The sequence below is a fragment of the Truncatella angustata genome (genome assembly GCF_020726525.1).
Source record: "Truncatella angustata strain MPI-SDFR-AT-0073 chromosome Unknown BKA67scaffold_5, whole genome shotgun sequence".
NCBI classification, from domain to species: domain Eukaryota; kingdom Fungi; phylum Ascomycota; class Sordariomycetes; order Amphisphaeriales; family Sporocadaceae; genus Truncatella; species Truncatella angustata.
The window spans coordinates 40,398-68,072 of record NW_025763385.1 but is presented as its reverse complement, the minus strand read 5'-3'; the positions used below and the strand labels follow the sequence as shown (position 1 = coordinate 68,072).

At 48.2% G+C, this 27,675-nt stretch overlaps 8 protein-coding genes across 8 annotated transcripts; 6 read left to right on the top strand and 2 right to left on the bottom strand.

Moving 5' to 3' along the window:
• The first annotated feature begins 713 nt into the window (after positions 1-713).
• On the top strand, positions 714-2,759 carry BKA67DRAFT_292292 (uncharacterized protein). The gene is made up of 3 exons (XM_046096019.1): positions 714-1,155; positions 1,275-1,787; positions 1,872-2,759. The coding sequence occupies exons 1-3, from the start codon at positions 1,069-1,071 to the stop codon at positions 2,388-2,390; spliced, it is 1,119 nt and encodes a 372-aa protein (XP_045956775.1). The 5' UTR covers positions 714-1,068; the 3' UTR covers positions 2,391-2,759.
• Positions 2,760-6,835: 4,076 nt separating this feature from the next.
• Positions 6,836-8,560, bottom strand: BKA67DRAFT_659206 (heterokaryon incompatibility protein-domain-containing protein; the record flags this gene model as incomplete). The annotated part of the gene is made up of 1 exon (XM_046107409.1): positions 6,836-8,560. The coding sequence occupies one exon, from the start codon at positions 8,558-8,560 to the stop codon at positions 6,836-6,838; it is 1,725 nt and encodes a 574-aa protein (XP_045956774.1).
• A 1,832-nt stretch (positions 8,561-10,392) lies between these two features.
• BKA67DRAFT_566715 (uncharacterized protein) lies at positions 10,393-11,957 on the bottom strand. The gene has a single exon (XM_046102916.1). It carries the CDS (start codon positions 10,922-10,924, stop codon positions 10,601-10,603), a length of 324 nt encoding a protein of 107 aa, XP_045956773.1. The 5' UTR covers positions 10,925-11,957; the 3' UTR covers positions 10,393-10,600.
• Positions 11,958-11,969: 12 nt separating this feature from the next.
• Positions 11,970-13,081, top strand: BKA67DRAFT_292212 (inosine/uridine-preferring nucleoside hydrolase). The gene has a single exon (XM_046096018.1). The coding sequence runs from the start codon at positions 12,142-12,144 to the stop codon at positions 13,033-13,035; it is 894 nt and encodes a 297-aa protein (XP_045956772.1). The 5' UTR covers positions 11,970-12,141; the 3' UTR covers positions 13,036-13,081.
• A 1,713-nt stretch (positions 13,082-14,794) lies between these two features.
• Positions 14,795-16,448, top strand: BKA67DRAFT_519870 (general substrate transporter; the record flags this gene model as incomplete). The annotated part of the gene is made up of 3 exons (XM_046098137.1): positions 14,795-15,104; positions 15,155-15,722; positions 15,782-16,448. The coding sequence occupies 3 exons, from the start codon at positions 14,795-14,797 to the stop codon at positions 16,446-16,448; spliced, it is 1,545 nt and encodes a 514-aa protein (XP_045956771.1).
• Positions 16,449-18,721: 2,273 nt separating this feature from the next.
• On the top strand, positions 18,722-19,845 carry BKA67DRAFT_624372 (uncharacterized protein). The gene has a single exon (XM_046105522.1). It carries the CDS (start codon positions 18,902-18,904, stop codon positions 19,637-19,639), a length of 738 nt encoding a protein of 245 aa, XP_045956770.1. The 5' UTR covers positions 18,722-18,901; the 3' UTR covers positions 19,640-19,845.
• A 187-nt stretch (positions 19,846-20,032) lies between these two features.
• On the top strand, positions 20,033-22,619 carry BKA67DRAFT_566701 (uncharacterized protein). The gene is made up of 8 exons (XM_046102915.1): positions 20,033-20,802; positions 20,854-20,911; positions 20,965-21,074; positions 21,149-21,323; positions 21,467-21,634; positions 21,685-21,917; positions 21,974-22,039; positions 22,094-22,619. Exons 1-8 carry the CDS (start codon positions 20,164-20,166, stop codon positions 22,562-22,564), a joined length of 1,920 nt encoding a protein of 639 aa, XP_045956769.1. The 5' UTR covers positions 20,033-20,163; the 3' UTR covers positions 22,565-22,619.
• Positions 22,620-24,921: 2,302 nt separating this feature from the next.
• On the top strand, positions 24,922-26,911 carry BKA67DRAFT_691870 (major facilitator superfamily domain-containing protein). The gene is made up of 6 exons (XM_046109193.1): positions 24,922-25,412; positions 25,464-25,551; positions 25,604-25,800; positions 25,853-25,911; positions 25,962-26,174; positions 26,226-26,911. Exons 1-6 carry the CDS (start codon positions 25,092-25,094, stop codon positions 26,842-26,844), a joined length of 1,497 nt encoding a protein of 498 aa, XP_045956768.1. The 5' UTR covers positions 24,922-25,091; the 3' UTR covers positions 26,845-26,911.
• The last annotated feature ends 764 nt before the right edge of the window (positions 26,912-27,675 follow it).

Below are 27,675 nucleotides of genomic sequence, written 5' to 3'. Positions count from 1 at the left end.
AGCAAGCCGGCAAGTCATCGTATCGTGGCCAGCTCGTGCAGGGTTGCATTTGCGCAGACATCAACTCACCTTCCTTTCCTCTCCCGTGCCATGCCTTCCCGTTGACTTTTCGGTCACTTCTTATTTTTCTTCTTCCTCTTCGTCTTCCTTTCCCTCTCCTCCTTCTTTTTCGCCTTCTACCGGGGGCAGAAATGATGCTTGTTTTCATAAAACATCCAAGTTCTCCATTCGATTCTTGAGGATATTCGACTTTCACTTCTGCAGCCCAGGTACCTGTTTCCGTTCACGCTCGGCCGCGCCCAAACTGCCTGTTCCTCCTCTCATTCAAAACAAAAGGTTGTACGGCAGAACTCCCTAACCTAGTACATTGGGACACAGAAAATCTCATTTACGTTCAAATCGGCCCTGGTTATTAGGTCAACGCCACTGTCGACGTCGACGTTGCCAGCCATTATCTATTCTAGTCAGCTGGGTTTGGTGATCAACCCGAAGGATTCTCAGCATCATTCATTATACGGAAAGATTGGCGGCAATCGTACCTGCCTCGGGGGAAATTGACAGGTTGCCTGATCGCCAAGTTCGAAAATCAATTGACGCTCTTCTATTACTCAGAGCAGTGCGCGCTTCATCAGTGCCAACGTCAACGTCAACGTCAACGACAGCAACACAAAACAGAACAAGATAACAACTCCGCCCAAAACACGGCGTTCCTCAACTCGCTGAACACTATGGCCGCATTTGTGAGACTTTAACTCAATTCATCGTCTTACACGGTCGATTTTCTTTTCTTTCTTCTATTCAGACTGATTGCATCAGTTCATTTTGAGATACCCCCTTCTCCCCAACTCTTCCCCCGCAACCTCGCCTGTTTATAGAGTAAGTAGGTGAGGTCGAGGTCGAGGTCCTTTTCTCAGCATCACGCCAAATTGGCCCATCCGAAACCCACCTGCAAAGAGCTCCTGCTGTATACGAGATACAAACACAGCAACCCAGCAGTTCACCCCCCACACTCGGCTCGGCACCGCCTCGATTTGATCACGAGTATTGGATTCTGCTTTATCGTCAGTCATGGTTCGCTTGCTCCCGGTTCTCGTGGCCCTATTTTTGGGTGCGGGCCATGCAGCTGCACAAGACAATGGTGTGTCGGCGTGTTCGGTACGTAAGCTTCTGCCACACAGACATGCCATGCAATGGTTTCTCTGATTGGCCAACATGCACTAGGCATTTCCTTTTCCAGTACCTACAGTAGCTAACATGAACCTAAACACATGCAGGCCGGCTGCATCAGTCAGGTCTTCGGCGACACAACCAAGTTGTCATGCCCCGCAAACGACAGTGTGTGTGCCTGCAACAATGACAATTTTTGGTTCGCCATCAGAGACTGCATCACACAGGCATGTACTGGAGAGAACCTGGCCGCCCAGCTCGACGAAGCCAAGACCTCCGCTGCTGTCCAGTGCGCCGCAATAGAAGCTTCGGCCGGAGTCACTGCTCCCCTTAGCTCTAGCACAACCGCAACCACGGTGCCCGCGACGACCCCTCTACCAGCAACCACCGCCAGTCCGAACACCAATACTAGTCCCGGTCCTGGTCCTAGTCCTAGTCCTGATCATGGCTCAAACGCCAGCCCAACCACGAGCACGGCGCCGACCACATCTGCAGCAACCTCTACCACGACTCCTGTGGCTACCACGGCCAGCCCTTCCATAGACGCCGCGTCGAGCTTGCGGACCTCCACCACCCAAGACACTGATCCGCAGAGCTCAGCCGCAAGCAAGACTAGCGCCGTAAGTACCACCCGGGCACCAATGTCTAGCGAGATAGATGTATGTTGTACAATGCCATGAAGCGTATCACTAATCCACATGTAGTCCGCTTCGTTGTCCTCCACAAGCTCCTCCACGTCGACTTCAGGGGCTGCCAGCGTTTCCAGTAGCTCGGACGTTGACGCATCCTCAACTGGAAACTCGTCGGGTGACCTTGGTGTGGCAGCAAAGGCAGGTATTGGCGCTGGTGTTGGTGTTGCCCTGCTGTTATCAGCGGTTGTCGCTTGCTGCATCCTGGCCAGGAAACGGAAGCGTAGTCCAAGCCGCAGCCCCAGGTCCTCGCGTATTCCTACCATGCAGATTTCGAGGCCCCTCCCCGGCTCCGGGCGCCAGTATGCGCATGATGTCGAGGCAGCCAAGATGTCGTCCTTGTCGACACAGTTCCGCAAAGACTATCCTTCCCCCATCCAACCCATTCTTTACAGTCCAACGGCCAGTTCGTCTCATTACTCGCCGAAATCGGCTTACGCGCCATCGCGACCCTCACGCGACGACGACTTCAACGTACAGGGTCGCCGCTATGAGGACATGTTGCCCAGAACACAACCTAGAACCATGATATGATATTCCTCATCAAGGAGCGCACATCTCTGCATTCATATGAATTTTACGTTCACATGGCGTTTTCGGCATTTGAAAGGTTCTAGATCTAGAACTTCTAGTCCTATGGGAATACGTTGCATACAATGGGAATGGTAATGGTGACTTGTCAGTCTGGGCACCATGGCTGCGGGTATGGGGTTCATAAAGGAATAAGCAGGACGATAAACACTCTAAAACCCAGAAATTATTCGGAGAATTGACGATTTACGACTCGGCTGTGCAACATCTGCTAGCTAGCTATTAACCCAGTCACTATGGTAAGATCATGACAAATGTGCAACAAATTAGACTATGGAGTATCAAACGTTTAGTTGCCAAACACGTCGCCACGGAGCTTCTGTAGTGTGTGTCGCACAGGTTTTCAATCTAAAAAAATATTAACATATGCAGTGGGAATCAGATATTCGGTGCTTCATTCCTAGTGGTTCAAGTTACACGGACCATAGGTTCTTGGGACTGTACGCGAAGTGACAAGGGACAGTCATAAACCGATGACGCAGACAGCGCCGTCACGTATTTCGCCACAAAGAATTCGTGTCTTGGACTGTGGTTGGACCTGTGTCGAATTGTTGCAGACGTTGTGTAATACTGCAGGTATTGATTACTGTGGCGCAGCACCACCAGCGGCTTGACGGCCCGGCTTGCTATCATTAATATTTGCTAGAATCATTCAGCTCTCTGGTGGAAGACTACTCAAAATGGATACAACACTATTCTGCAAATCCCGAGATTATGCATGCAACTTTGCTAGGAGGCTGCCTTTCGAGGCTAGTCCTCAGTCAATATGCAGGTTCACAGTGCAATATATTGAAATAGCGACATTGCAATTGGTTTCTATCTACAATTTCAGAAAGCACTAGACTCTTCGTGCTCCTCTGATTTCGGCCGTATTCAAAAGCCACGAGCAGTCCATTTGATCCCTCCTTCACGTTATCCACTCAGACTTTGTCGACAAGTCACTTCAACCTTGTGTTAGCTGAGCGATACCAGGGGCACGCAAGCCCGGAGTTAGCCAGGACAGCTCCAGGGACACGTCCTTGCTGCCCCTCGAATCGAAACGATAACCACCGTCATTGTTGGAGATGAAAAGCTCCGTCATCGTTTGCAGTCTGCTATGAGGCGTCTATTTACCTTCCTGTCCAAGGTGTGGAAGACCAGAGGACGCAAAAATGTTTATGATAACAAGTACGTAGGTGTGGATTCATGATGGGCAGATGGGCTCACTCGTGTCGCTCGCCGTCTTGATGGGAGTGTTGTTGCCAGTGTGGACACTCGCATAACACTACGACCGAATCATTTGTTGATGGTGGTGCTGCCTCCAAGAATGTCAATGCAGCAGTCCTGGCAGCAAGCACCAAAATCTACCACGACCATTCTGAAGTCAAAAAAAGTGCTTACAGAGATGTCAAACGGTATAGGGAATGCCTTACTTCTCCTGAGGAATGATGGCTCCGTCGGCCCAGCCCTCCAAACCCCTGGAACGCCAAGACCACCGCGCCAGGAAAACATAAACTACATCAGGCGAAAACTCGCTCGCTCGACCAAGGTACCATCCCAAAGGTTGGCATTTCAAAGAGAAGCCTACTTAATGCCAAACAAAACGGACGTTGTTAACACTCCACGAAGCCACAGGTCACAGTGGTCTGGTGGTTTTCCGCTCTCCTAAGAATCAGCATCATTATCTCAAATTTCTTATCTCCTGGCTGAGCCGCCCTCCCTCAGCCACCCTTCTTTTTACATTTTTGCAGGTTGCGTGTTCGATTTCGTAAAGTGTCTCTACGGTGGTTTTCATATCTTTTTCTTTTTTTCTTTTTCTTTTTTTGGGTTGGAGAGGAGGGGGGGGGGGAGGTAAATTAATCTTTACCTTTCGTAAATTACTACGACTCAAGATCACGAGGTAGTTGATGTCCGGCTAAGCAGGAAGGTCCGATTGATATCATACCAGCGCGCCTGCATGAGCATAACGGCGCTGCGCTCCTAGGTGTGGCCGATTAGCTTGGTCGAGAAAAAGTGGTTGCGGTAGTTGCTGCGCTCACAGAGACCGATAGCAGGCAGTAGGGCTCTGATGAGGAAGTTCGGCACAGTGGCGAACCTCATTATGTACGAGTTTGCTTTTCCATATGGTTTTAACAAGAATAGATGCCTGTTTTAAGAGTGTCTGGCTAGATCGGTGGCTTACATTCGTCAGGTTGCGTTTGTGGGTTTGTGCTTGAATGTCTATGGTTGCGTTTGTATTTACCATGGAGTGAAAGTGGAAATGACCACCGGGGAAGAGGGTAAGGATTTTCAAGTTCAGATGAGTATATATGAGTGTTTTAGCCTATGATTTGACCACCGCTGAATATATCGAAGGAGATGTATTGCTATTCAACTTAGTACTCATCATGCGCTAGTATTGCTCGCAATCTTGGATTTACCAACTTATCTTACTGGCTATGATTACAATTCGGAAAACCTCGCTCCTCCCCCGATACACTGGTTTTACACAAGAAATATGATCACAAAGAATACATATTAGCATCGTAATTTCGGCAGTTTGGTTGCCCACTTGCAGCACTCAAGGTCCTATCCTACTAGTGGTGGCATACGTGCAAATGTTCTCTGGACGGAACACAACTTATGGCTTAGCCGTCACCGAGGAGCTTGTAATACACAAAAAGGCTTCTGAGATACCAAGACGAACGAATGCAGCCAATACTTTACTCATGATTGTAAGGCGTCGGCATTACCCCCTGATCCCTATCTAAACGTCCCATACATCGTAGATACACGCCGTCAAGGTACTCAATGTGATCGCCTCTCACGGTACATTAACAAATGGTCTCAGAGGCAGCATCAGAACTCAATACTCACAACTTATCATACCATAATGTCAAATACGGGCAAGGCCTCCCGTACTAGGTTAGAACCTACCGGTTGGTATACGTCTCCTTGAGAATTGATTGGTGAGAAATATAGGAAGCTTTGTAGTTGGAAAAAGGAAAGAAGTATCACCGTTGTCAATCAGACGATCTGGGTCAAGATCTGGGTCGCGGGCATTGGTGATAGCTGCTGTTCCATATAGGTAACTCCCCCACGCTCTATCAAGTACACTCTGACGACCTCGAGGTCATTACCTCTCACGACCCATAGCAGTACAAAATGCATCAACAGCTAGGAGAGCGGCCCAAACTCAGACCAATAGAATCTTCAATGAAGACGATGGCGTATTTTTCATGTTACAAGTTCACCTCGGGCGTGCTCAACCAACTCATGTATAAAACCAACGAGCTATTTACGAACACTCGTCCTGATGCTGAATCCAGACATAGTATTCAACAAACTTTGTGCTTTCATATCAAGCAGTACGTCAAGCAATTCCCAGAAGGAGGAGCGCAGATTCGCAAGGCAGCCGCTCCAATTCTGAAAATGCATCTCGATTTCGCGATAGACATAGCGGGATGAAATCGTACGCAAGGAGAAATGCTTGGCTGGCTAGAATAGTAGCGTAGACTAGATGCAACATAGAGCATAGACAAATCATGCTAGGGGAAAGTTTGGACTGATGAGTGATATGTGCTAATGGCAGACCGATTCTGGAACGTATTAGACTTGTTGCCCTACGCAATCAGCCGAGCGCGAAGTCATCATCGGCTGGCCTGTGGTAATGCGCCCGCGCTAACCAGAATCGGCGCCAAAGTTCAACTTGAGGATTTCCCCTGAACTATGCCAGCGGGCTGTCAGGTGATTACTCACTGACCAAAATTCGGTTGCCCCCCTGATCAGTCCTTTTGTAGCAATTATAATTGAACCATTATTTGATCTAGTAGTTTCATTTCGGCGTGAATTTCTTTGCTTCGTGTGTGCCCAGCAGCGGTTCACAAGCCCAACCCAATTGTCAATAGACAGTGTTCAAGAATCTCCGTCTCCACACTGTTTAATTGATACGTCACTCAACGGACAGGCGCTACTAGATTTCTTCGTACTGCATACGACAACAACCGCTACCAGGCTATAAGTCATCAGCTTGTATGGCACAAACAACATTTCTACTCTCGACAGCTCTTCTCATCAATCTATACTTCTTACAGCCCTGCATGCATCATTCACGGCTTTCAGAGAGTTCGCCTCATCCGTTTCAGAAACAAATTGTAATACTCCAGCATTTCTCTCAAAGCGATCGCGTCTGGTGACGAGCGTCACGGGCGATTACCGTAAGTCACCCACCAGGTCCAACGCAGAGAGCAGATGAGAGAAGTGAAAGGGAAGTAGATCCCGGCCGTCCATACCATAGTCGATATACTGAACGGCGTAGTTCGTTTACCCAAGCGCTAGACCGCATCTTCAGACTCGCGGCCGTTATCATAGGTTATTGGATGCGCTGTATTCAATTGTTTTGTGGGGGCAAAGGGCGCTCCTATTGACACTCAAACAACCGCAAACACCTGCTCCCTCAATGTTCCCTCATTGCGCATTGTCACTGCCTCGCCGTTCATTATGCCATCAACATAGACCTCGCCCAGAAGCTGTACTATCATCTGCCCCGTGGTTGCTTCTACTGGCCTCAGTACGAAAGGGACTGCGCTGCCGTAGACCACACAACAGAGATCTCCTCGCTTTGTGACCTGTGGACCAAGGCCATAGAACCCCTTTTTTGTAATCACTAGTGCTCGACCTTGGAAATTGCCTCTCTTTCTGATCCAGTGATAAAAGGGTTCGCTCCAGTGTGAGGAAGATTGTAGGGATTGTTGGCTCTGGTATTGGCTGGCCCATTTGTTCCACGGTGACTCCGAGTCTAGACTGCCTCTATCACAGCAGAGTATCCGGGCGAGTGTCGTTACCAACGGGTATGAGTATGCATATTGTTGAGAGCATTGAAGTTTTCTGACGAGGTCGGCAAGGTAATAATAAGTCCCACTTGGCATTTCTCGGAAAAAGACGTTTGTCGAATTTGAGGACACCCCCATCTCGAAAACAGTCTCAACACTATCCACCACGATACCTTTCACATGTAAAATGTTACTTTCTACCAGCGCCGAGCTTGTTGTTTCTCCGTGTGCTCGGAAATCCGTTGCTGGATGGGCGTATATGTTGTTCATCGAGAGACTTGTGTCCCAACGAATGACCCATGATGGGTAGCCATCACATAAGGTTTGAACGGTATGCTCAACAGAAGAAAATACTCGCACGCCCGCATCCTTCAACAGAAAAACTGTAGTTTCTTGATATATCTCAAGTTTGGACTTTGTGTAGTCTGGGGCTAAACGTTCGATATTCTTGGCGAGAGGATGACTCAGAAATGCGAAGATCCGGTCTCTTGGGTCCTGACAGTCCAATAATGCGCCATGGTCTAGCAAATCAACCAACTTATAGTCTCTATGAAGACTGTTTTCGAGCCACTTATGGGACCAGTCTATCCAGTTCGTGTGTATCAAATAAGCCCCGAGACCTATGTGGAAAGCAAGCTCGGTAGCACCGGTTCGAACCCATGCAACGGTAACCATCAAATCTCGATACCTGAACTCTTCCGGCCCGTATAAGACTCGTGGGTCCTTGGCTAGGCCTACCTCTTGTAAGACCCAGGCGCGCTCGAACCAGGAAGACGTCATCACGAATGATAGCGCGATCCACCGCCGTAGGTCTTCACCTGGTCGCGGAAGCAAAACATCAGCCACATGTGATTGACTCAATAAAGGCCCGTATTCATTAAGGAGCGACGCAACTTCTTCGGCCCTCCCGTCTGGTGCTTCCCCAAAACAGGCGAGCACAAATCTGGCATGGGAGTATATTTTAGCCATCAGCCCAACCTGCCTGTTCCTTTCTTGTGGATCGCCTTGGTTGATGCACAGAGCGTCCGCCCAGATCAATCGCGAGTGATGCGGTAGACGAACTCTTGCCAACGCCTGGTGAAGGTTCAACGTCACATCAGTCGAGAGACCGTCGCAGCAAATGGGCGCAACCTTCCTTACGTCTCCCCATACATAAGAGAGGGCATCATAAACTGGGCATGACTCAATGTTTACCAGTATCAGACTGATGGTGATCGGTGTCCGAGCCGCTCCCGGCTCTAGCCTGGCGAGCCTGATCTCGCCGGCGTTCAGGGACTTGTACAGCGTTGTCGTGTTTGCAGGGTCCAGCTCCATCAGCTCCATAATGAATGCGCGTGCAATTATTCAATCTTATCACATAGGAACCCTAATGCCAAAAATCATACAATCGTACAGTCAGGCTTCTTAACAATGATGTAACATTGCATTTTTACTTAAACCAACATCCTAAACGGGCTCTCAAAAAGAGAGATTAAGAACTGTGCCGTTCCAAATGAGCTGACAACAACAGACAATTTTCGCCCCCGCACTCTCCCTTCAGCTCTGGCTGCCATTGCGCCTTGGCGCCAGTGGTGACATAGGCCGGCTAACCAGCATTTTTTCTCGCTTACGGTGACAAATCTATATCTACCGTAGCTAGGAACTTGCACTCTTTCCAACACGTGTAGGCTTCTTCTTTGAAGCGACGATCCTATACAGTTGTCCCTTAAAGCCTTCCTTAGATTTTTGCGTGTCAGGTTGCTCGGGCTTCAAAGAAAGCGTCTCAGTGTCGCTGCCCCATTCCTGCTGTCCAGACCATGTCTCATCCTCCTGGCCAAACGGATTTGCTGAACTCTCAGAAATCGATTGACGATGTTGGGGGGCGGTCGACGAGCTAGATGGAAGCTGCGACTGTTTGTGGTTCTTGTGGTGCCGTTTTACTGGTGCAATGTAGACCGGAGGATATGGGAAGCTTGAAGCCATGATCGAATAATTCGAGAGTGTAGTTCGTGGACTCAACGTAGTTGCGATGCTGATGGCGGTTTAGGTAGTGCTTTAATTAGGTTTGTACTGGCTGACAGTTTCGAGTTACTTATCCATAAAGAAACGAACAGACTCAAGTCCCTCTTTATAATCGATGGCTGATTCAAGGTGTAGACAGTACCATTTACGATGCTGAGTGACTCAGAATGCTTTCCCGGTCTGGCGGACATAATCTGAGTCTTGACACGTCTGTTTGATTTCTTATCACCGCAATGATTCAGACATAGCTGCACTTCCAATTCATTCATGACATGTACAATCCAATTGATGATCCGAGAAGCTGCATTATCAGGTGAGATTCACCAGTCAAATGATATCAGGTATCTATCCATCGCTCACATCAGGGAAGGACTGCTTGTGATACACTTGGATAGCCGGTTCCACCAGCCGGAGCGGCGACCCGGTAGACAGGCGCGGAGACTGTACCCGAAATGCCAAGTTTTTTTTCGATATTCTGAGTGAGTCAGAATCAGTGAGATCATCGCTTGTAGACCTATATATGACCAGTTGTATATGCCAAGGCGGCGAAAGGCGGCGATAGTGTTATGTCCACTACATTGATGCAAATTAGTTGTCTTGGAAACGTTCACCAGGGAAATTTTCTGCGGACCAAACGCCATTTCACAGACCTTCAGTCAACATACAAACTGGCAGCTGGCACCTTCGAATGAGCGGTAAGATCTAAACCTAAGAATGAGTATAGCCGCGGACCGAAAATCCGATCTGATTTGCAACTCGTGCGCACATAAGAAGCACGAATGCTGAGAGGGTGTCGAATGGTCTCATCGTATGGCTTGTCGAAAGGCCAAAAAAGCTTGGATATTGCCGTTCCGGGAGAATATTTGGATATGATCTAGCATGGGTATTCAAGATTTCTTTTTCAGTCCAAGGCTATCATGGCCGCGTTGGAAGTGATTGACTTCTACTTGAGATTTCTCAGCAAAATACACATTCCCGAATTGTCGATAAGATTTGTTACCCGAACCCTCCCCGATACCCCTGGGTCCACAAATAGAAATAGTAAAAGAAGTCAAGAAAAATCCTGCCACATCGTTCCGTGGGCGAGGGCCCATATGCGAGCAGGTGAGATAGAGTTTACTGAACCGAACATCATCCTCAACTGCATGGTTTTGCTGTTTCATACATACATTAATGAATAATGGCAAACCAAGGCTACCAGACAGTGGTTCAATAGGATCATAAATGAATGCTAACCAAAAGAACGCACTGTAGTTACTGATATATTAGGATATTACTCAACCTGTATGTCAAACGAGCTGTCGTGTACAAATTTGTACTGCGCAAATTATGAACTGCCTATAGAACTACCATCAACTTATCTCATAACCACTCACTGTTGCTAATTACTGTCCCGCGCCTTATCCATCTAATTTGAGCTGTTTGTGAATCCATAACACACGCGAAATGTGTACAATTCTCCATTATCGCAACGATACGACGAAGAATCGCGTTTGGTAAGAAGCTCAGTATCTCGTCGAAAAGACCTCGCAGAGACCGCATGCGTGGGCCGAAATTTTCTGGTATCTGTTCATAACGTGTGTCTGGGGACTTAGAAAGGTCAATCCGGTACGGAGGAATATGCTTGGGACCAGAAATATTGTTACGCCGTTGGGAGCTTGGGTCGATGGGCGAAGTTGGCGCCATCTTGCCACGAATGAGAAAAGTGTTGTAGCAGATATAGACAGCACTGCTGTTAAGAAATATCTTTATCAAGAAAATCAGTTGTCCCCCTGGGATAAAAGGCGTAGAAAAGTTACAAAGCTGGCGCGTTAGTTGTTGGTGGCCTGATGAAAAGGCAACAGCGTAGCACGTGCTTCCTGGCTGACTTTACTGGAGCTACGCATCCGTACAGTGGAAGTAGCCAGTCTTGATCATCCACATGAGATACTCAGCGATACTAAATCATACAAGCATTATCAAAGTATATCAGTTCTTTTCAAAAGTGGGATGATTGAGTTCGTTCTAACATGCGATTCATTTCCCGGGTAAACCACAATTTGCTTGGCAGCAACTGTGGAGCTGCACTGGTACTCGTTCGGGGAGCGTTTCTAAGTATATCTCTTGGGAGACCGTTGGAGCGGGTGAGAAGGACTGTGTTGCAACGCAAAACGTGATGTGCCAGAGGTGCTTTGGATTCATCGACCAACGACCTATAAACTCAGACAGTCTTATGAAGTTGCGTCCCTCTTGTTTGTAGAGATAGAAGCCACTTGGTCTAGTTTCATGAATATGGCAGTCGCCAACAGTTGTCAGCATGTCTCATTCTCAGGATAGGGTACTGTGTAAAATGCGTGGTAGTGCTCGCGTTTTCATAAGCTCGACTGGGCGGTGATTTGTCGTTCTCGAGCAGTCGGAAATGAATGTTGGTAATAAGACACCAGCGAAAGCTGCGTCCGTCGGGTTTGGGCTGCGTTGTCGCCCAGCAGTTGCGCTAGGAGCGGGGGGTTTTATTTCTGTCTTTTCCACAAACCCCGGTCGGCTTTCGGCCGGTACATTGAGAAGAACTAAAGATACTATCTGGATGATAACAATTGTCGGTCCAGCAGGAGTTTAGAAGTGAGGCGCTGTTCAGTTGTGAATAGCTGCCTAGTCTAACCTTAAGTAAGCTTGAGTGTGAGATGCAAGAATGTTGAATCACGTTGACGTTGGAGGGGTAAAAACTGCTAGGTCACAAATGATTAATTATCGCATTCCTGTAGAACCAAGCCCGCTGGCACTTCTTTACACTTAATGATAAAATCAGTGCTTGTTCCAGATCCTTAAGGTTCAGGCTTTAATCAACCACTAACCATCACACCAATCATATTACCAACCATCTGGACTAAGGTAGTGATAACCATTTACCCGCATTACGCTTCTAAATGTCTTCAGGTCGCATCAAGGTGGTGGTCGACACCGACATCGGCACGGATCCTGATGACGGGCTGGCACTTGCTTATCTAGCTCTACACTCAGCCTGCGACCTACTCGGTATCACCATTGTCACTGGCGATGTCCAAAAGCGCGCAGCTGTGGCAGAAATCTTACTTCGCACATGCGGACGAAGTGATGTGCCCATTCATCTCGGACGGCGCGAGCCTTTGCTCAAAGGTGCTGGTCAACCTCTTGTTCAACAATACGACTTCATCGAAAACATCCATCACAAAATAGCACGTCCGGAGAATACAGCCGTCCATTTTCTACAAAGCACAATCCGCAACAATCCAGGTGAGGTCGTGTTACTCACCATAGGCCCAATGAGCAATGTGGGCACGCTGTTCGCTCTTGACCCTGAACTCCCAACCCTGTGCAGGGACATTGTCAGCATGTGCGGCAAGTATTTCGGACCTGAAAAGCATAAGAAGGAATGGAACATGCTCGTGGACGAGACGGCTGCAGGCATAATGTTAAATACCCCACGTCCACGACACAGATTCGTTGGCCTCGACGTCACGCGACCCTGCACGTTGCAATCTGCTGATGTGGAAGACCGTCTGTTCCGAGACCTAGGTCCGCTAGGCACCTTATTTCGTGAATCTGGGGATTGGTGGCTTCGGAAGAAGGGCCGTTTTACATTTCATGATCCTTTGGCGGCTGCTATGATATTTCACCCCGAGATATGCCAATGGAAGAAGGGACGCGTTTCGCTAGACTCGGGAAACGGAGCCACGAGCTTCGAAGAGGGAGATAAAGCGTCCGACTTGGTGGCTGTTGAAGTTGATCCCGAAGCTTTCTTCTCTCATTACTTTGCAGTGGTCAAGAAGCAAGAAGCATGAATATGATGATACCTTGTAGTAATGGGACGCAAGTTAGCAAAACTTGTGGTGGTGCATACGAATCCGGATTGAGTTCGTCATTTGCCTAATGACTAGTTCACTAACTTGGCAAACTGATGGCAGGCCCTCCACACTGTCATATCTAATGGCGTATAAAGGCCCCCAATATCCGTCGCTACAATGCAGCTAAGTTGACTAAATTGCCCCAGATACTTGAAGGTGAACGAGTCAGGGCTAGCACACCAGTTACAATTGTCTGCTGTGATTGCCGACAATGATGATGACGCTACCGGATGATCACTCCTCGGCTGTTGGATCATGTTGGCATGGGGCCTTGGTTATTCTTCGCATAATTGAGTGGCAGGTGTCCAAGGACAATATTGAGACGCGGTTCGTCTTAGTTCGAAAGGTTGTGCCCATTGAACTTCATGAATTATTTGTCACCGAGCATGCAGGAGGTATTTCGCTGCGTCGGAGGTTCGGATTGTATTCTGCATACGGATCCGTATTTGCGCTTGATCCAAAGTAGGTAGTCTGGTAGTGAACCTTCAGGGTTTGGAAACTACATAAGACTAACCTCAGAGCGAACGCACGACTCAACAACTCCCACAATTCCCAGATGATTGTGACAGGAACTGGAAAACTAAAATGGAAGGAATGCTGACCGCCGAATGCTCATATGGATCCGAGCAATCATCTGGGTGGATTGAAACACGCTTGTTAGATATGCCTGACCACCTTCGAACACATCGCCTTAATCTTGCGCGCGAATATGGATGGGAGGGGTGCGGTATTAATAACAGAAGTCATAAACCCGAGAGCGAGACCTTCTTATCTGTGAAAGCTGACCAATTTCTCCACGTCTCGAGTCACAAACTCGACCCACAAAGATTCAACAACAGACATTCGTTGAGGATATCCCGGCAATCAACAATACTCTCTGTACGGATCCGTGAGACTCCTACCCGGCAATGAGACCCTGCATATGCATACATAGCACATACACACAATGGCATTAGCGCGCACTACAAGTAGGAGAGCCTCAGTCTGGGCAGGCAATGCTAGGCATGCCGATCGTTGCGTGCCAATAGGCACTGTTCGTCTTGGGAAAGCTTGTAAAGCTTGTGTGAAAACGGTGGCCCCAGGTACCCGTTTCGCGCGCCGCCAAGCTGGCAGCTAGCCAATGTAATGGGACCTGACGTAGATTTGATTACACAATCTTTCCTGGAAGTGGGCTCATCCAGCCGACCTCGCCTCTTAAAATTTGTTCTTTTGGAACGTCCACGACGCCGCCCGCTCCCTAGCCGCGGTTTTCGCGGAGGCAGTGGAGATCGACCCATGAACTATAGCTGACTCGCCGAGAAAGTACCGCATCTCGTAACATCATGCCTTAACAACGCTAATCAGTAGTCTTTGATTCGAGCGCACACTCGTGATGCTGATCTCATCAGTCTGGGGGAACAAGGTATGTAGTAACACCAGTTCGGCCTTTAGTACTACTGCACTCGGTGTCCACTTCCAGGACTGGGTTCTCCGTGGGAACATTTATCCCCACGATGCTTGACCGACTTGACATCAGCGCGGGGTCCTCCGAACACGCTTTCCCCGGGCCTTGCGCAGAAATCAGAATGGTCAGAGGCGGGTCGAGATGAATCGTATTTAAAGCCGCGTCCCAGAGGCATGGGGGCTGCTGGTCCTGCTCGACGTGCCACTTCACTGCCGAAGTCTTGTCCCCTTACGCCAGACAGACGCCGTCGAGATGAGTTCCAGCAACTACTTCGGACTTACGGGCAAAGCCCTGAGCTCAGCTCAAACCGCCTTTATCGTCGCTCCAGCTTTCATCTTATTCGGTTACAATCAAGCCGGAGTCGGTGGTCTTCTCACCGAGGAGGATTGGGTCAAAACGTTTCCCGAGATTGACACAGTCAACACCAAGGGCGCCCTCAAGAGTCACAACAGTACCATTCAGGGTGTCGTCGTGGCAGTCTTCGTTATTGGCGCTCTTTTCGGTGCTTTGTCCTGCTCTTGGAGCGGTAACGCTTTTGGACGTCGCAATGTCATCTTTGCTGGTGCGTAACTCTCTTCCTGTAAAACCATGCTTTTCTAATAAGAACCGCAGGTGGTGTCTTTACCCTTATCGGCTCCATTCTGGAGGCTTCATCCTTCGGCCTTGCCCAGTTCATCGTCGGGCGTATTATCCTAGGTGCTGGTGTTGGTCAATTGAGCTCCATTGTCCCTGTCTGGCTGTCTGAAACTTCCGCGTCCAAGGATAGAGGCAGACAAGTTGTCCTCACAGGTCTTTTTATATGCCTCGGATACGTCCTTGAGTCTTGGGTTGATCTTGGTTTCTTCGAGTTCCACCATGGATCGGTCACATGGCGTCCCCCTCTAGCCATCTCTATCGCATTCTCGTTGATGCTGATGGGGTCCATCTATTTCTTCCCTGAGTCGCCCCGATGGCTTGTGTTGAAGAACCGCAGCGAACAGGCTCAATCTGTCATCGCGGCTCTTCGTGGACTGCCAATCGACTCCATGGAGGTTCAAGCTGAGGTGTCTGGCATTGAGTATTCGCTGGAGGAAACAGCTGGAACCGCTGTCAAGTTCACCGACATGCTGAAGATGGGCGAAGACAAACTGCTTTACAGATTCTTGCTTTGCATTCTTCTCCAGTTCTACCAACAGATGTCGTACGTATTCAAATCCTTGATTCCAACACATACTAGATCGTCATTAACATATCCAATAGTGGAAGCAACCTTGTCAGTGTTTATGCACCAATTCTTTTCCAGCAGAATCTTGGCCTGAGTGCAGAACTGTCACGCGTCCTGGCTGGTGGAGCCCTGACTTGGAAGTTCTTATCCTCCTTCATCGCATTTTTCACGATCGATCGATTTGGTCGACGCGCAGTCTTTATGATTTCCGGTGTCGGCATGTCATGCTGCATGATTGCTCTGGCTATCACAACTTCCTTCCCCAAAGACAACAAGAGTGCACAAATTGCAGCTGGTTGCTTCATCTACCTTTACAACACTTTTGTGCCGATCGGGTTTTTGGGCGCCAACTTCCTCTACTGCACTGAAGTTGCACCCATCAGACTGCGTATGGCCATGTCCTCTGTCTCTACAGCCAACCACTGGCTCTGGAACTTTGTTGTTGCCATGGTGACTCCCGTCGCCATCAACACTATCGGATGGCAATACTACATTGTCTTTGCAGTCATTGCTGCCTGCATTCCCATGTCCGTATACTTCTTCTTCCCAGAAACAATGGGCAGAAACCTCGAGGAGATCGATCTTATGTTCAAGGATTCTCCTTCACCTTGGGCTACTGTCCAATTTGCGAAGAACCGACCCGCTGCCCTTCCTCAAGAGTTTGCGGAGAAGTCGGACACAAAGTCAGCGCACGTCGAATAGGAGATCACTAAATTAGGATATGTAGAACATGAACATTTGACGTCAATCCAAAGCATTAATTACTACATTCAAACTATGCGGTGACACGCGTTCAATATGAAGATCTAGATGTATTTGTCATGTGAATCCGGAACCTTATCATTTGCTCTATGAACTCACCAGGTCCAACTCTAGGGAGGCATTCTCTTCAAACTCTATTTTCAACTGAACGTCTATTGGGAAACGCATCAAAGCAATACTCTGCAGACCAGAGTCAGTACAACGTACAAGCTCGTGTTCTCATCTCAGGTATAAAGTCTACTTGCCTGCCCAACCACGAATTAGTCTGCAACAACGAACTGACTGCCAAGTTCTTCAACGACGATCCTGACTCACGAGACGAGACGCCTTCTTTTTTCCTCCATACGCTCAAGAGTAGACATCGCCGCAGCTTTAAGCTTATCCCAACTCGCCGGGCGTGCAATGGTCCCCACCACAAAGTGTCAGAATCCGCCACGTCTCAGGTAACTATACTCCGTTTTCAATCATTAGAACGATGTGCCCGATTGGCGTGTCGGTCACAACAAAGTCTCATGACCCAGTGTTGTCCAGATTCGCTCATTCTCTCTAAAAGTTACGTTGAATTAGGCGGCTGAGATCTTACCATCATTCTATCTAAGAAAAATAGACTATCTCGCGTTCTGATTCAACTAGCTTTACCACAACATATAGAGAGCCTCGTTGCAACAGTCTTCAGGATCTCGTCAAGCGGCTCTCTGGACTTTACCTGCCGTACCCGGATGCGCGGCTATTTCACCACGCCAAAACATTGCAGCTTATGGAACATGACAAGTGCGCTCTTCTTAACACGCTACCCTTCTTTTTACTAAGTAGTTCCACAACAGTGGCAACATTGAGTGGCTTTTGGGGCATAATTGCCAGAATTTGGCGAAATTTAGTCGCGCGGATATGCTTACGGGGATACCTTAGAAGATCGTGGTACAGTTTCGGTGGCTAAAAATAGCGAGGGTGTTGATGCCGCCACTCATGTAATTGAGAACTCTGTGCAAGGCGTACCGTCCGCGTTATACCAAGCCAGCATCAAGTTTGGCAGGCATAAACGAGGATTTGATCTTTGAAGTATATAGTCTGCGAACCACGAGTCCATGAATATGCATCTGTAATGCTACCATGTTCGAAGCAAGTATTCAGACAAGGTTCTCGATAACACTTCGTGGCTCGTGACTACGTATCTCGTCAGGACACCTCGAGTCCAGACTGTTGAATACGACCTGATCTTCTCGGGCAAATTCCATCAGCAGACATCAGCAGCGACCCAATCTTGATCAGGTCTGTCTGAGCTCGAGCTCTTTTCAGCCTGAACGAACAGCGTTCGCAGGTGATCCCTGAGAGCCATCTTCAGCTGCGTATAGGGAAGCTCGCTATCTCCATTGATGGTGGCTTAAGGTTAGGCAATATTACAACCCCGCTTGAATTCACCTCTGTCTAAATCAGCCACGGCTAAGAGGTTCGGTCCCTTAGCGGCAGTCTGCAGCCCTGAATGAAGGTACTATTAGGTCGTCACAGGAATCTCAAGCGTCTTCTCGCGTCTTGTGAATTCCGGCAGCGAGTAGAATCGAGACGGTTCAGCCACGATCTGGTGTACGAACACGTTTTCGTAAACTCCGTGGGAGCACGATCAATTAAGCTCCAGCTTCTCTTGCCTGACGTGTGTAGTCCATACATAATTGTACATCAATCAGTGTATCAATGGGACTAAAAAGGCGCGCTATAGCAACACGCACTAACCATAAAGGCCAAGTCATCTTTGCCCATGTTTGCAAATGCTTTGCAGACATCTTTTGTTCTCGACTCACGCACGGGAGTTTCTGTAAAGATTTTGTGATCTGCCAAAACTTGTATAAATGGAGAAGACCTAGGGTTGGTCCTGGCTGCTGGCACAGGCATTGTACCAGGGATATCCTTGCGTGTGCCTGCACAATTGCCAGGTCCGCAGCGGGATCTGCAGCACGTGGTCCGAATTTGCCGCTGAAGAAAAAGAGTTGCTCTGAAACTATGGGGAAAGGCGCGTCCAAAAAAAAATTTAAGAGAATAAGACTCATCCGCGGAAGAGTTTCCAACGAGCCAGTGAGCCCTGGTTGCTAGATACCATCTGGCAGGCTGGTTCTCACAGTCCTGGAAACTAGCAGCCGATATCCTGTCCCACATGGGCTGATGGCAGAATTGAGCATCGCCTTTCCTTTCACCAAATTGTGGAGGTAATGAGTTTGGCACCAAGACTGACCATTTGCGGTCTTGGGCAAACGAATTTGGAGGTGGTCTATTCTTGTATGTAGCGCTTAGAAAGTTTTCAAAGTGATAGAAGCTACAAAAGGAATTGTCCAGGGAATTTCGTTACTAGCAATCCCCAAGGCCATATTTCCTTCAAGTCATTGTTGCATCAGCATCCCATCATGTCCAACCAAAAAGGAACCTTGGCTACCATCGTCCTCATAACGGGCGCAGAGCGCGGCATCGGCTTCGAAGTCGCACGAAAGCTTTCTTCGCCTTCGTTATACAAGGACTACCACGTTATCATCGGTAGCCTCCGGGCTGACGATGGCATCAAAGCAACTGCCATACTTGGCGAAGAAGACGCCTCCCGTTCACTGTCATGTGTACAGATTGATGTTACCTCAGACGAGTCAATAAAGACCGCTATTGACAACATCCAGCAAGAGTTTGGTCGAATAGATGTGCTGATAAACAATGCCGGCGTGCTTCTCGACGGGTTGGAAACAACAGACATTTCCAGGCAGCTTCTGGAAAAGACCTTTTCCGTCAATTTATTTGGAGCTGCTGCTGTAACAGAAGCAGTGATTCCCCTTCTCGAGAGGTCATGGTCACCATGTCCGAGGATTGTCTTCATGAGTTCAAGAGTGGGTTCATTGTCTGTGAAGTCGAATGCGACCGATAGGTCGTCCATGCGATACTTTCCAATGTACAGGAGTAGCAAGTGTGCGCTAAACATGGTCATGCTTCATTATTCATCGCTTTTCCGGGACAAGGGTTGGAAGGTAAATTCGTGTGATCCAGGATTGACGGCCACTGCCCTCGCAGGAGACCAAATGAATATGGGCACCGTGGAAGGTAAGTACTCTCGTAAAAGCCGCTGCCCCTTTCTCGCGATCGAGATGAAGGAAATAGGCTGACACGCACAGACGGCGCGAAGAACTGTCTGAGGCTGGCGACTTTGGATGCACAAGGGGAGACGGGGACTTTTACAAATAAGGAGGGTCCAATTCCGTGGTAATATATATATGCTGCCAGACAGAAAGGAAACACAACGTCTCTCTATATTTAGACTTCTGGAAGTCAATCTACGAAAACCACGACAGTTAGCAAATACACAATACGATAGCTCTCGATGTCGCCTATGTTGCAACTGCCGTAACTCTAAACCCCGAAACGTGTGTTGTATTTGCTGACATGCAGATGCCCCATGGACTAGGGCTAGCGTACGCAACCCCAATGCGACCCCCAAAACCTGAATCAGCTGGACCCTGGAGGTCGAGTCCGGTTAGTGAGTGATCTCCACTGATGCGGAGATTAGGTAGGATGAGGTGCCATCCCAAGGCTACTAAACTTCAGTCCATCCAAACCATGGCTGCGATAGTGATTCAGTGCCATCAAAGTTGGTCAGCAATGTTGGGGGACTATGCCATAGGAGTCCACAATGTCATTCACGCCCCGAGTCTCTCAGCGGAAGCCGCTCTCGTGTAGTGAATGCACCCGGAGGAAGCTCCGTTGCTCAAAGACAATTCCGTGCACATCTTGCCTTGACCGGGGACTTGAGGCTACTTGTGCGCGTGAAAAGGTCATTGTTCGCAAGAAACATCAACGCTCCTCATCAATTGGCGATTCATCCAGCCATGCAGCCACAGCAACTACAGCAGCCACAGCGACTCTTTCGCTCTCTTCGGAGGTATCCGGCAGTCCTTTAGCTACAGACTCTCAAGGTGATGAGTCTTCACCAGATGCGTCCAAGTCGCAACATCCCAGTGCCACGATCCCAGACGATGCCCCTGTGACGTTGGAAAATCTGGCGCTGGGACGTCAGAGAATTCTCAACATGCAATCTCCTGCCACGGCAACGGAGGCCGGAACCGCTGAGTCGGCATGGTTGGCCCCGGAGGTCGACTTCTTTGTTTCTCTGGAACAGGCGAGAGTCTTACTCGATTATCATACCAGTAACTTAGCTTGGATACACAATGTGCTGCATATGCCTACCTTTGCGGGAGAATGCGAGACAGCTTTCAGTCAGTATAGCTTTAAAAGTCGTGCTTGGATTGCGTTGTTCTATGCTTTTATCTGTGTAAGAACTGCAGCCTTACATGAGACAAAACCATCCACTTATCAAGCCAAGCACACAGTATATCACGGACCAGAGACCCTGCTTGCAGCTGTAAACCTGCTTCCTCAAGGTGAGTATTGTTGTAATTACACAGAGTGTTGACTAAGGGGCTCAACCAAATAGGATCCTCTGTCGAGCACTTCTACACAAAGACTATAAAAGCGCTACATGACGCTGACTTCATGGCTGTACATTCCGTCCATGCAACACAAGCGGTTTGTCTCGTCATCCAGGTACTTTTCTGCTACGCACATACAGGCTCACATGTATTAGAGAAAGTTCGATGGCGCCACTAACACCAGAACAGGTCGGACATAATTTAGGTCGGAGTGATTACGTGTTCGTTTTGTTGTCGGCTACAAATCGTATTGCCCAGTCCCTCGACTTCAATCACCTAGGGTCTGACTCGAAACGATGTCAAGACCCTATTTCCCGTGAAGTCAAGAAACGAGTATGGTGGTTCCTAATCAAGCAAGATTGGAGTAAGTCAATTCGAAGGCAGTGCCGTCATGTTGAACTTGATTGTCGGCGTTGTTATGCAGCCTTCATTATCCAGACGGATCGATCATGGTAGCATGACGTTCTCCACATGACAAGAGTGAAAATGCTGACATAAAAGCTGCAGTGCAGATCCCTTACGGAAACATGTTCACGATAAATGCTCTCCATTTCACCACCCCTCCGCCACTAAATTGTTTCGAAGACCCAATGCAGATGTGCGGAGATAATGGAATCAAGGCTCTAGACTCCAACGTGTTGACACAGTCCAGCTGGGCTGGTATACACAACCAGAGTGCGCACATCCTCAATTCTGGATAGGTTCAAAAAGCTAAGTCATAATAGTTGCCATACTTCTTTACAAGACGCACGATCGGATGTGCCGCCATGGGCATCCCGGGAGTGATCCAAGAAAGGTTCGGATGCTTTATGATGAGGTACTGGCAGCAAATGCAGAGCTTCAGCGTTTATGGAATAGGCGTCCGGACTTTTATCGGATGGAAGCCCCATTACGCCCGGAGTGGCCTAATTCCGTGCCGCATCTCAGAAGGTTGTTTGCTATATCGTTTGCCAGGTCGGTGAGTTCAAACTCCACCACTATTTGCTTGCGCCTGTACCTCTAAAGTTTCGATAGTACTTTGCAATCCATAGGCATTTCCAACTGAAGAGCTTCAGGGACGACGCCTACTCGGTAACAAGGGTATGTGAGAAAATATCAGAGTGATACAGATCCACAACTAATCGATTCCGAAAGATCTCATGTCTCGCTGCTGCAAGGAGTAGCCTTAGAACCTTTATTGAGTGGCCTGATGATGATGAGTCATTAGTATTCAAGAAGATGTGGACAAACAGCAACAATTTGGTAGCTGCTGCGGTGGCTTTGCTCTTTGGCGTACTCTTCTCTTCCGAGCAAGCAGAGGGCATATTCGAGAAGATGGAAATGAGACAACTTTTGACTGACTTCTTGCCTTGTCTCCGCAGGGTAGGTGTCTACAGTTCTGTCGCCAGGAGAGGGGCTGATCTAATATCTGTCATCCTGGATTATGAACGGGCGATTTCCGAAGGAACCAGAGATAAGCTAGACATCGACGAAGTCATCGGGCACGTCAAAACAAGTGGAGTCATTGGCATCGTGCCATCCTATACGGATTGGAGCCCGTCGACTGCCCAATATGACTTCATTAATATGGAAAGTTGGATCGAACTGCCCCAACCAGGAATATAGCGTCAAATAGTTTTACAGGCTTGAACACTTTTACTATAGAGTCACAAAAAACTCCATGTTGTTTTGGTGAATATCATTGCATGCATCCCCGGAGCGGATAAAAGGCCCCGTGTAGCAGCTGCAGCTGCAGCGTCTAACGACGGTTTAGATATTAGATGTATCAGGTCGGTTGCACAAGCTAAATAGGGGCTTCTGCATGCTTTGATCTAGGAACTACCATCAGTCAGGAAAATAATATGTTGTCACAAATGCGGCGTAATGCTAGCACAATCGCTTTCTCTACGCCTGGAGCCGTCGGCTATTTGCATCATGAATATCAGGTTTATTTAATTGTTTATGTAAAAAAAATTGTCTCAGAGAAGAACCACACTCGCTTTGACGTAGCTGCGTGTAGAGATGTCCGGTTTGCTGGCACTTCAATTCTACAGGCTTCCACGCCGCTGATGTCTCTAGATCCTTGGGCAACTCTTGGTGCTAAGGTGTGACAGTAAGGAACTCAGAAGCTGTAAATAATGATAGCTGGCCTGTTATAAGATGTACTCATTGCACTCAAATACAGTATGACATTGTATTTAAGTTCTGTGTGCGTTTTAGATTTGTGCTCATAGTCAGGATGGCATTTGCCGATTAACCCAAACGATGGGACCTTGAGCAGGACACAAAACTCGGAAATCTCGATACAGGCTCCATCATGATCAAACAACCAAGAACCGGCGCTGTCGGGAACCAATTGCATAGAAAGTGGTCGATGCATCTTGAAAGACTAGACAATCTAGCCGGGCAGAACCCTTACACCATTCTAAGGTCGAATGAGCTCCTCGAAGCTGCACATAAGAACGTCTATTACCTTCACGTTGGCTACGCTCCTGAACTAGCATATCGGTGGCAAACAGAAATTCAGCTGTGGGTTATAAGCAATGATATCATCGATCCGGAGCCAGTCACCATCAAATCCTTCAGCAAAGAGAATACGGTCAATGCAAGGACCCCCATCTGTTCAAGGAGGTCAGGCTGAAAACGTTTCATAGTCGTGCACAAACAAACCCTAGTATCTGTGCGAGATCTTGAGCGCGAGCTGGCACATGTGAGGCAAGAGAAGAACCAACTGCAGTAGTCCTTTGACGAATGCCAACAGGAACTGAATTATCTAGGAATCGCGATTTCCAAGGTTGAGAGTCAGGATTATAGAAATTCTCCGCAGCATGGAACAGCATCAAGGAAGGTAGTTGGCAGGTTGCAATAGGTGTTCGAATGGTGTTTCGCAATATGTACCCATATGCTGAGCACGTCATAGATTTCCACCGACTTACGGTGGCTAGTCGAGTCAGGGTTGCTTCACGAGGTCAATGACACAGCAGTGAAGTCTTTCTTTCTCCCGGTTCACCAGGTTCAACAACTCGATTCGAGCCAGTGGCTTGAAAAACTCGACGCAGAAATAAACGACTAGACCACTAAAACCTGCGTCTCTTTCTTCTCGGACGAGTTTTTTTGAGAGCTGGTCGGACGGTGGTCTGAAAGCCATCCATTGCATCAACCAAGCCCTTTGCGAGCTAAGAATTGAAGCTAACTAAAGATCAAAGGGCCAGTGGGGCACAGTTGGTGAAAGCTGGATACTGACTGGCATTAAACACTGGGGTATTCCCAGTGTATAGAGACGGTTACGGAATAGCTTCTTGTAGGACAGCCTCCGCGGCAGCGAGGTTCTCTCGGTTGTGTGAGAATAATGAAGATGGCCGGGTGCTACTCTAGAGATTCTTGGGTTGGGTTGCTCGGAGCCAACGGGCAAGGACGCTCATATCATATCGACATACCGCACTTGCTGCCGCGCGTTATCTGTGCTTAGCCATGCAGCACGTAATCCCACACCTTCTGATATTATGCATAGACAATGCCACGTCCTGATTGTCCCATCCGTATGTCCTCATTCCCTCGTATATCATAATGCTGAACCTAAACATAGTCGCGGCGGCAGAACTTTTCCCATTGCCTGCAAGCAGTATATTTGATGACAGCCTTAAGGCGCATACTTCTAGTCGCGCCGCCGATGAAGGCACTAACCTAGTTTACAATATTTTCAGTCCGTCCAAGTCCATGGGGAGAATCGGACTGAATTGCCGGTAGTGGCTCGTCCAGGATAACCATTGGCATCTCCACAACCGACATCACTAACAGGGGCTCGACCACGCGATTTCCACTATTACGACTCCATAGATAGCTTAGATTGGACGGTGGCGTCAACCCCAGCTTACTTGGAAAATTGCTGAAGAATGGAAGGATTGGTTCAGGGACATTTCGGGTCGGTCCCTTGTCCTCCACGGGTTTAGCTACGTTTGTTGGCACGCGCAATTAGGTTAGATGTCGCATTGGGTTGAGTTCGCTTGATATAGATAGTAGTGGATTAGCCCCCGGTGGCTAATTGTTACCCCGGCTTTTTCTATCACTTTCTTCTGCTTGTCGATACTCTAGTCTGAGTCCAGACGAAACAGCTGCCGCCGACGATACTGACGCAGGCGGCGATCACAACATCATGGCGGCTGCTTTGGAAAATGCTGTTTTTGGCCTACCTCACCCGCTGGATGAGAAAGTGGTATCCGAGGATGTCACCGCTGAGTCCTCGCTCCGAAGTCATGACACTGCAGCGGACGTCTACCACCTCGATGCTAAAGGAGACCGTGTGCTCACGACCAAGATTGACTTCAAAGTGATTCCGATCATGGGCTTGCTATACTTGGTCTGCTTTCTGGACAGGACAAACATAGCTAATGCTCGCTTGGCCGGCTTGGAGAAAGACTTGAATATGCCATCGACCGGGTTTAATACAGCATTGTGGATGTTCTACATTCCATTTGTATGGTCCGATAAGCTGCAACGGCTGCATTCGAGCTAACACTCAATATAGGTTCTTTTTGAGGTTCCCAGCAACTGGATTATGGGTCTTCATTGGATCAAACCGAATTTGTTCCTAGGTGCACAAATGTTGATTCTTGGTAAGAGTGATCCATTTATGTTTGAACATAACACTCGACTAATCTCATATAGGTGTCTTGGCCATGTGTCAGGGTTTCACTCACTCCTACGAAGGCCTCCTCGCCATACGGTTCCTACTGGGCATTGTGGAAACAGGCCTGCCTGCCGGTGCCGGTCTACTAATTGCTTCATACTATCGCAAGAAGGAGTTATCACTGCGATTCGCCCTTTTCTTCTCTTTTGGTCAGCTGGGGGCCTGCTTCAGTGGTGTAGGTCTTTGTCTGCTTCTGATGAATTAATGGAGGCTGAAGTTTGACACAGTTACTTGCATATGCGCTTATGAGCCTAGATGGGACTGCAAACTTAGCAGGATGGAGCTGGTGAGCACGATTGCCTCGACAATCCACTACCAAATGTCTAATATATACAGGATCTTCGTTGTTGAGGGACTGATAACTGTTGTCTTCTCAGTCTTTGTCTTCATCTTCACGCCACACTTTCCGGCCCAGGACAAATGGCTAAGCAAAGAGGATCAGTCCCAGCTCCTTGCCCGCCTCCAATGTGACAAGGGCGAGGAGAAACAACGTTTGGCTGGCAGGGTCAACTGGAAAAAGATTATTTTTGATTACAAAATCTGGCTTCTGTAAGTGATATTCATTTTCCCCTGCCAAGCATTCACTAATAGACCCAAAAGGACTCTTCTATTCTTCTGTGCCGATATGTCTGCTGGGTCCCTTAGCTCTTTCAATCCCACGATCTTGAGTCAGTTAGGCTGGACCGAGCGCCGAGCTCAGGTTATGACGATTCCAGTGTGGATTGTCGGTATCGTCGGTGCACTAACAACAACTTTCTTTTCCGGGCGCCTCAATATGAGGTGGCCGTTCATTATCCCAGCAATTCTTCTTAGTGTAGTAGGATGGATCCTTCACTTACTACAAGTCAACCCTCCCGGCGTGCGTTACTTTGCCCAGTTCCTGATCGGCCTTGGTACCTTTGTCTGCATGCCTCTATACATTGGTATGCTGACTGCCAACCTCCGTGGCCGGGCTTCCCAGTCCTTCGGTACTGCGATTGTGTTGGGTATTGGCAACTGCGCCAACTTCATCAGCAGTAACGTCTTTATCACCACTCAGTTGCCTCGTTATCCTGTTGGCTTTGGTACGGGATTGGGCATCACTGCACTTAGCCTCCCGGTGATGTTGTTCACCATGGCCATTTTTAATTATCACAATAAGAGGATCGACAGGAAGATTGCCGCACTACAGCCAGGCGATGTATTGGATGACCAGGTTGACTATAAACTCGTCTATTAATTCATCTATTAAGCGCGGTTCTTTCTGGTATCATTCATTGTAGTCGTTTCCACGATCTTTAATTGGTACCTCTCTGTAAAGTCCAGAATTGGACTACCTTCATAGGTTATTATCGTGAGAAATTGGTTAAGTCTCGACGATGCCAGTTTTCTCGATCTGTCCTCTACTTTTGGGACTTTCTACTGATTTTATATTCACCTTACCAATCAGGTTTGTGTCCTAGATGTGCACTCATTATTAACAAGTTATGCCAACACTTTAGGCGGTGATATGCACAGAGTTTGGAAGATCAGACTTGAGGAAGAACAGGAGTCTGTGTATACAATGAATTTGGACTTCCACGTTTGTTTACCAGTGCTGAAAGGTAATATAACGACCTTATTTTCAATTACTGCTCGGCATAAGTAGGCTGGTAGTTCATGTGGCAAGGGAACCCAACACCAAAGGCACATTACCGTTTCACAGGACGAATGATTTTAAATTGTGTATATCGCGGGCGAATAGCCCATGCGTAGGCAGGCCATCAAGTACGAAAGCTAATTATAGCACTTTGCGATCAAAGTGTTTACTACATACAGTCCTTGGTACATAAGCAGTTTAATCCAGATTTGCGAAGATGAGTCTACAAGGTTTTGCTAGGCCGAGTCCTGACTGGTGCATGCGAAGTGGCGCAAGCGATCGTGGCTATATCCACAAAGCCAACCCCTTCCACCGCAAAATCGCCAGCACAACATAGTGAAATGAATAGGGATTAGTAAGATACCTATAAAACATTCTTGCTGCTTCACGTTCGCTTCATCGAAGAGTCCAAAATAACGTTAGTTTGTGGTG

Bases quoted from the DNA above. Each gene is read 5' to 3' on its own strand.
- BKA67DRAFT_691870 (XM_046109193.1), top strand. From the start codon at position 25,092: ATGGCGGCTGCTTTGGAAAATGCTGTTTTTGGCCTACCTCACCCGCTG. The intron at 25,552-25,603 runs GTAAGAGTGATC...AATCTCATATAG, and splicing joins TGCACAAATGTTGATTCTTG to GTGTCTTGGCCATGTGTCAG. The intron at 25,801-25,852 runs GTAGGTCTTTGT...AGTTTGACACAG, and splicing joins TGGGGGCCTGCTTCAGTGGT to TTACTTGCATATGCGCTTAT.
- BKA67DRAFT_566715 (XM_046102916.1), bottom strand. From the start codon at position 10,924: ATGGCGCCAACTTCGCCCATCGACCCAAGCTCCCAACGGCGTAACAAT.
- BKA67DRAFT_566701 (XM_046102915.1), top strand. From the start codon at position 20,164: ATGTCATTCACGCCCCGAGTCTCTCAGCGGAAGCCGCTCTCGTGTAGT. The intron at 21,918-21,973 runs GTGAGTTCAAAC...AAGTTTCGATAG, and splicing joins CTATATCGTTTGCCAGGTCG to TACTTTGCAATCCATAGGCA. The intron at 22,040-22,093 runs GTATGTGAGAAA...CGATTCCGAAAG, and splicing joins ACGCCTACTCGGTAACAAGG to ATCTCATGTCTCGCTGCTGC.
- BKA67DRAFT_292292 (XM_046096019.1), top strand. From the start codon at position 1,069: ATGGTTCGCTTGCTCCCGGTTCTCGTGGCCCTATTTTTGGGTGCGGGC. The intron at 1,156-1,274 runs GTACGTAAGCTT...AAACACATGCAG, and splicing joins ATGGTGTGTCGGCGTGTTCG to GCCGGCTGCATCAGTCAGGT. The intron at 1,788-1,871 runs GTAAGTACCACC...ATCCACATGTAG, and splicing joins CCGCAAGCAAGACTAGCGCC to TCCGCTTCGTTGTCCTCCAC.
- BKA67DRAFT_292212 (XM_046096018.1), top strand. From the start codon at position 12,142: ATGTCTTCAGGTCGCATCAAGGTGGTGGTCGACACCGACATCGGCACG.
- BKA67DRAFT_624372 (XM_046105522.1), top strand. From the start codon at position 18,902: ATGTCCAACCAAAAAGGAACCTTGGCTACCATCGTCCTCATAACGGGC.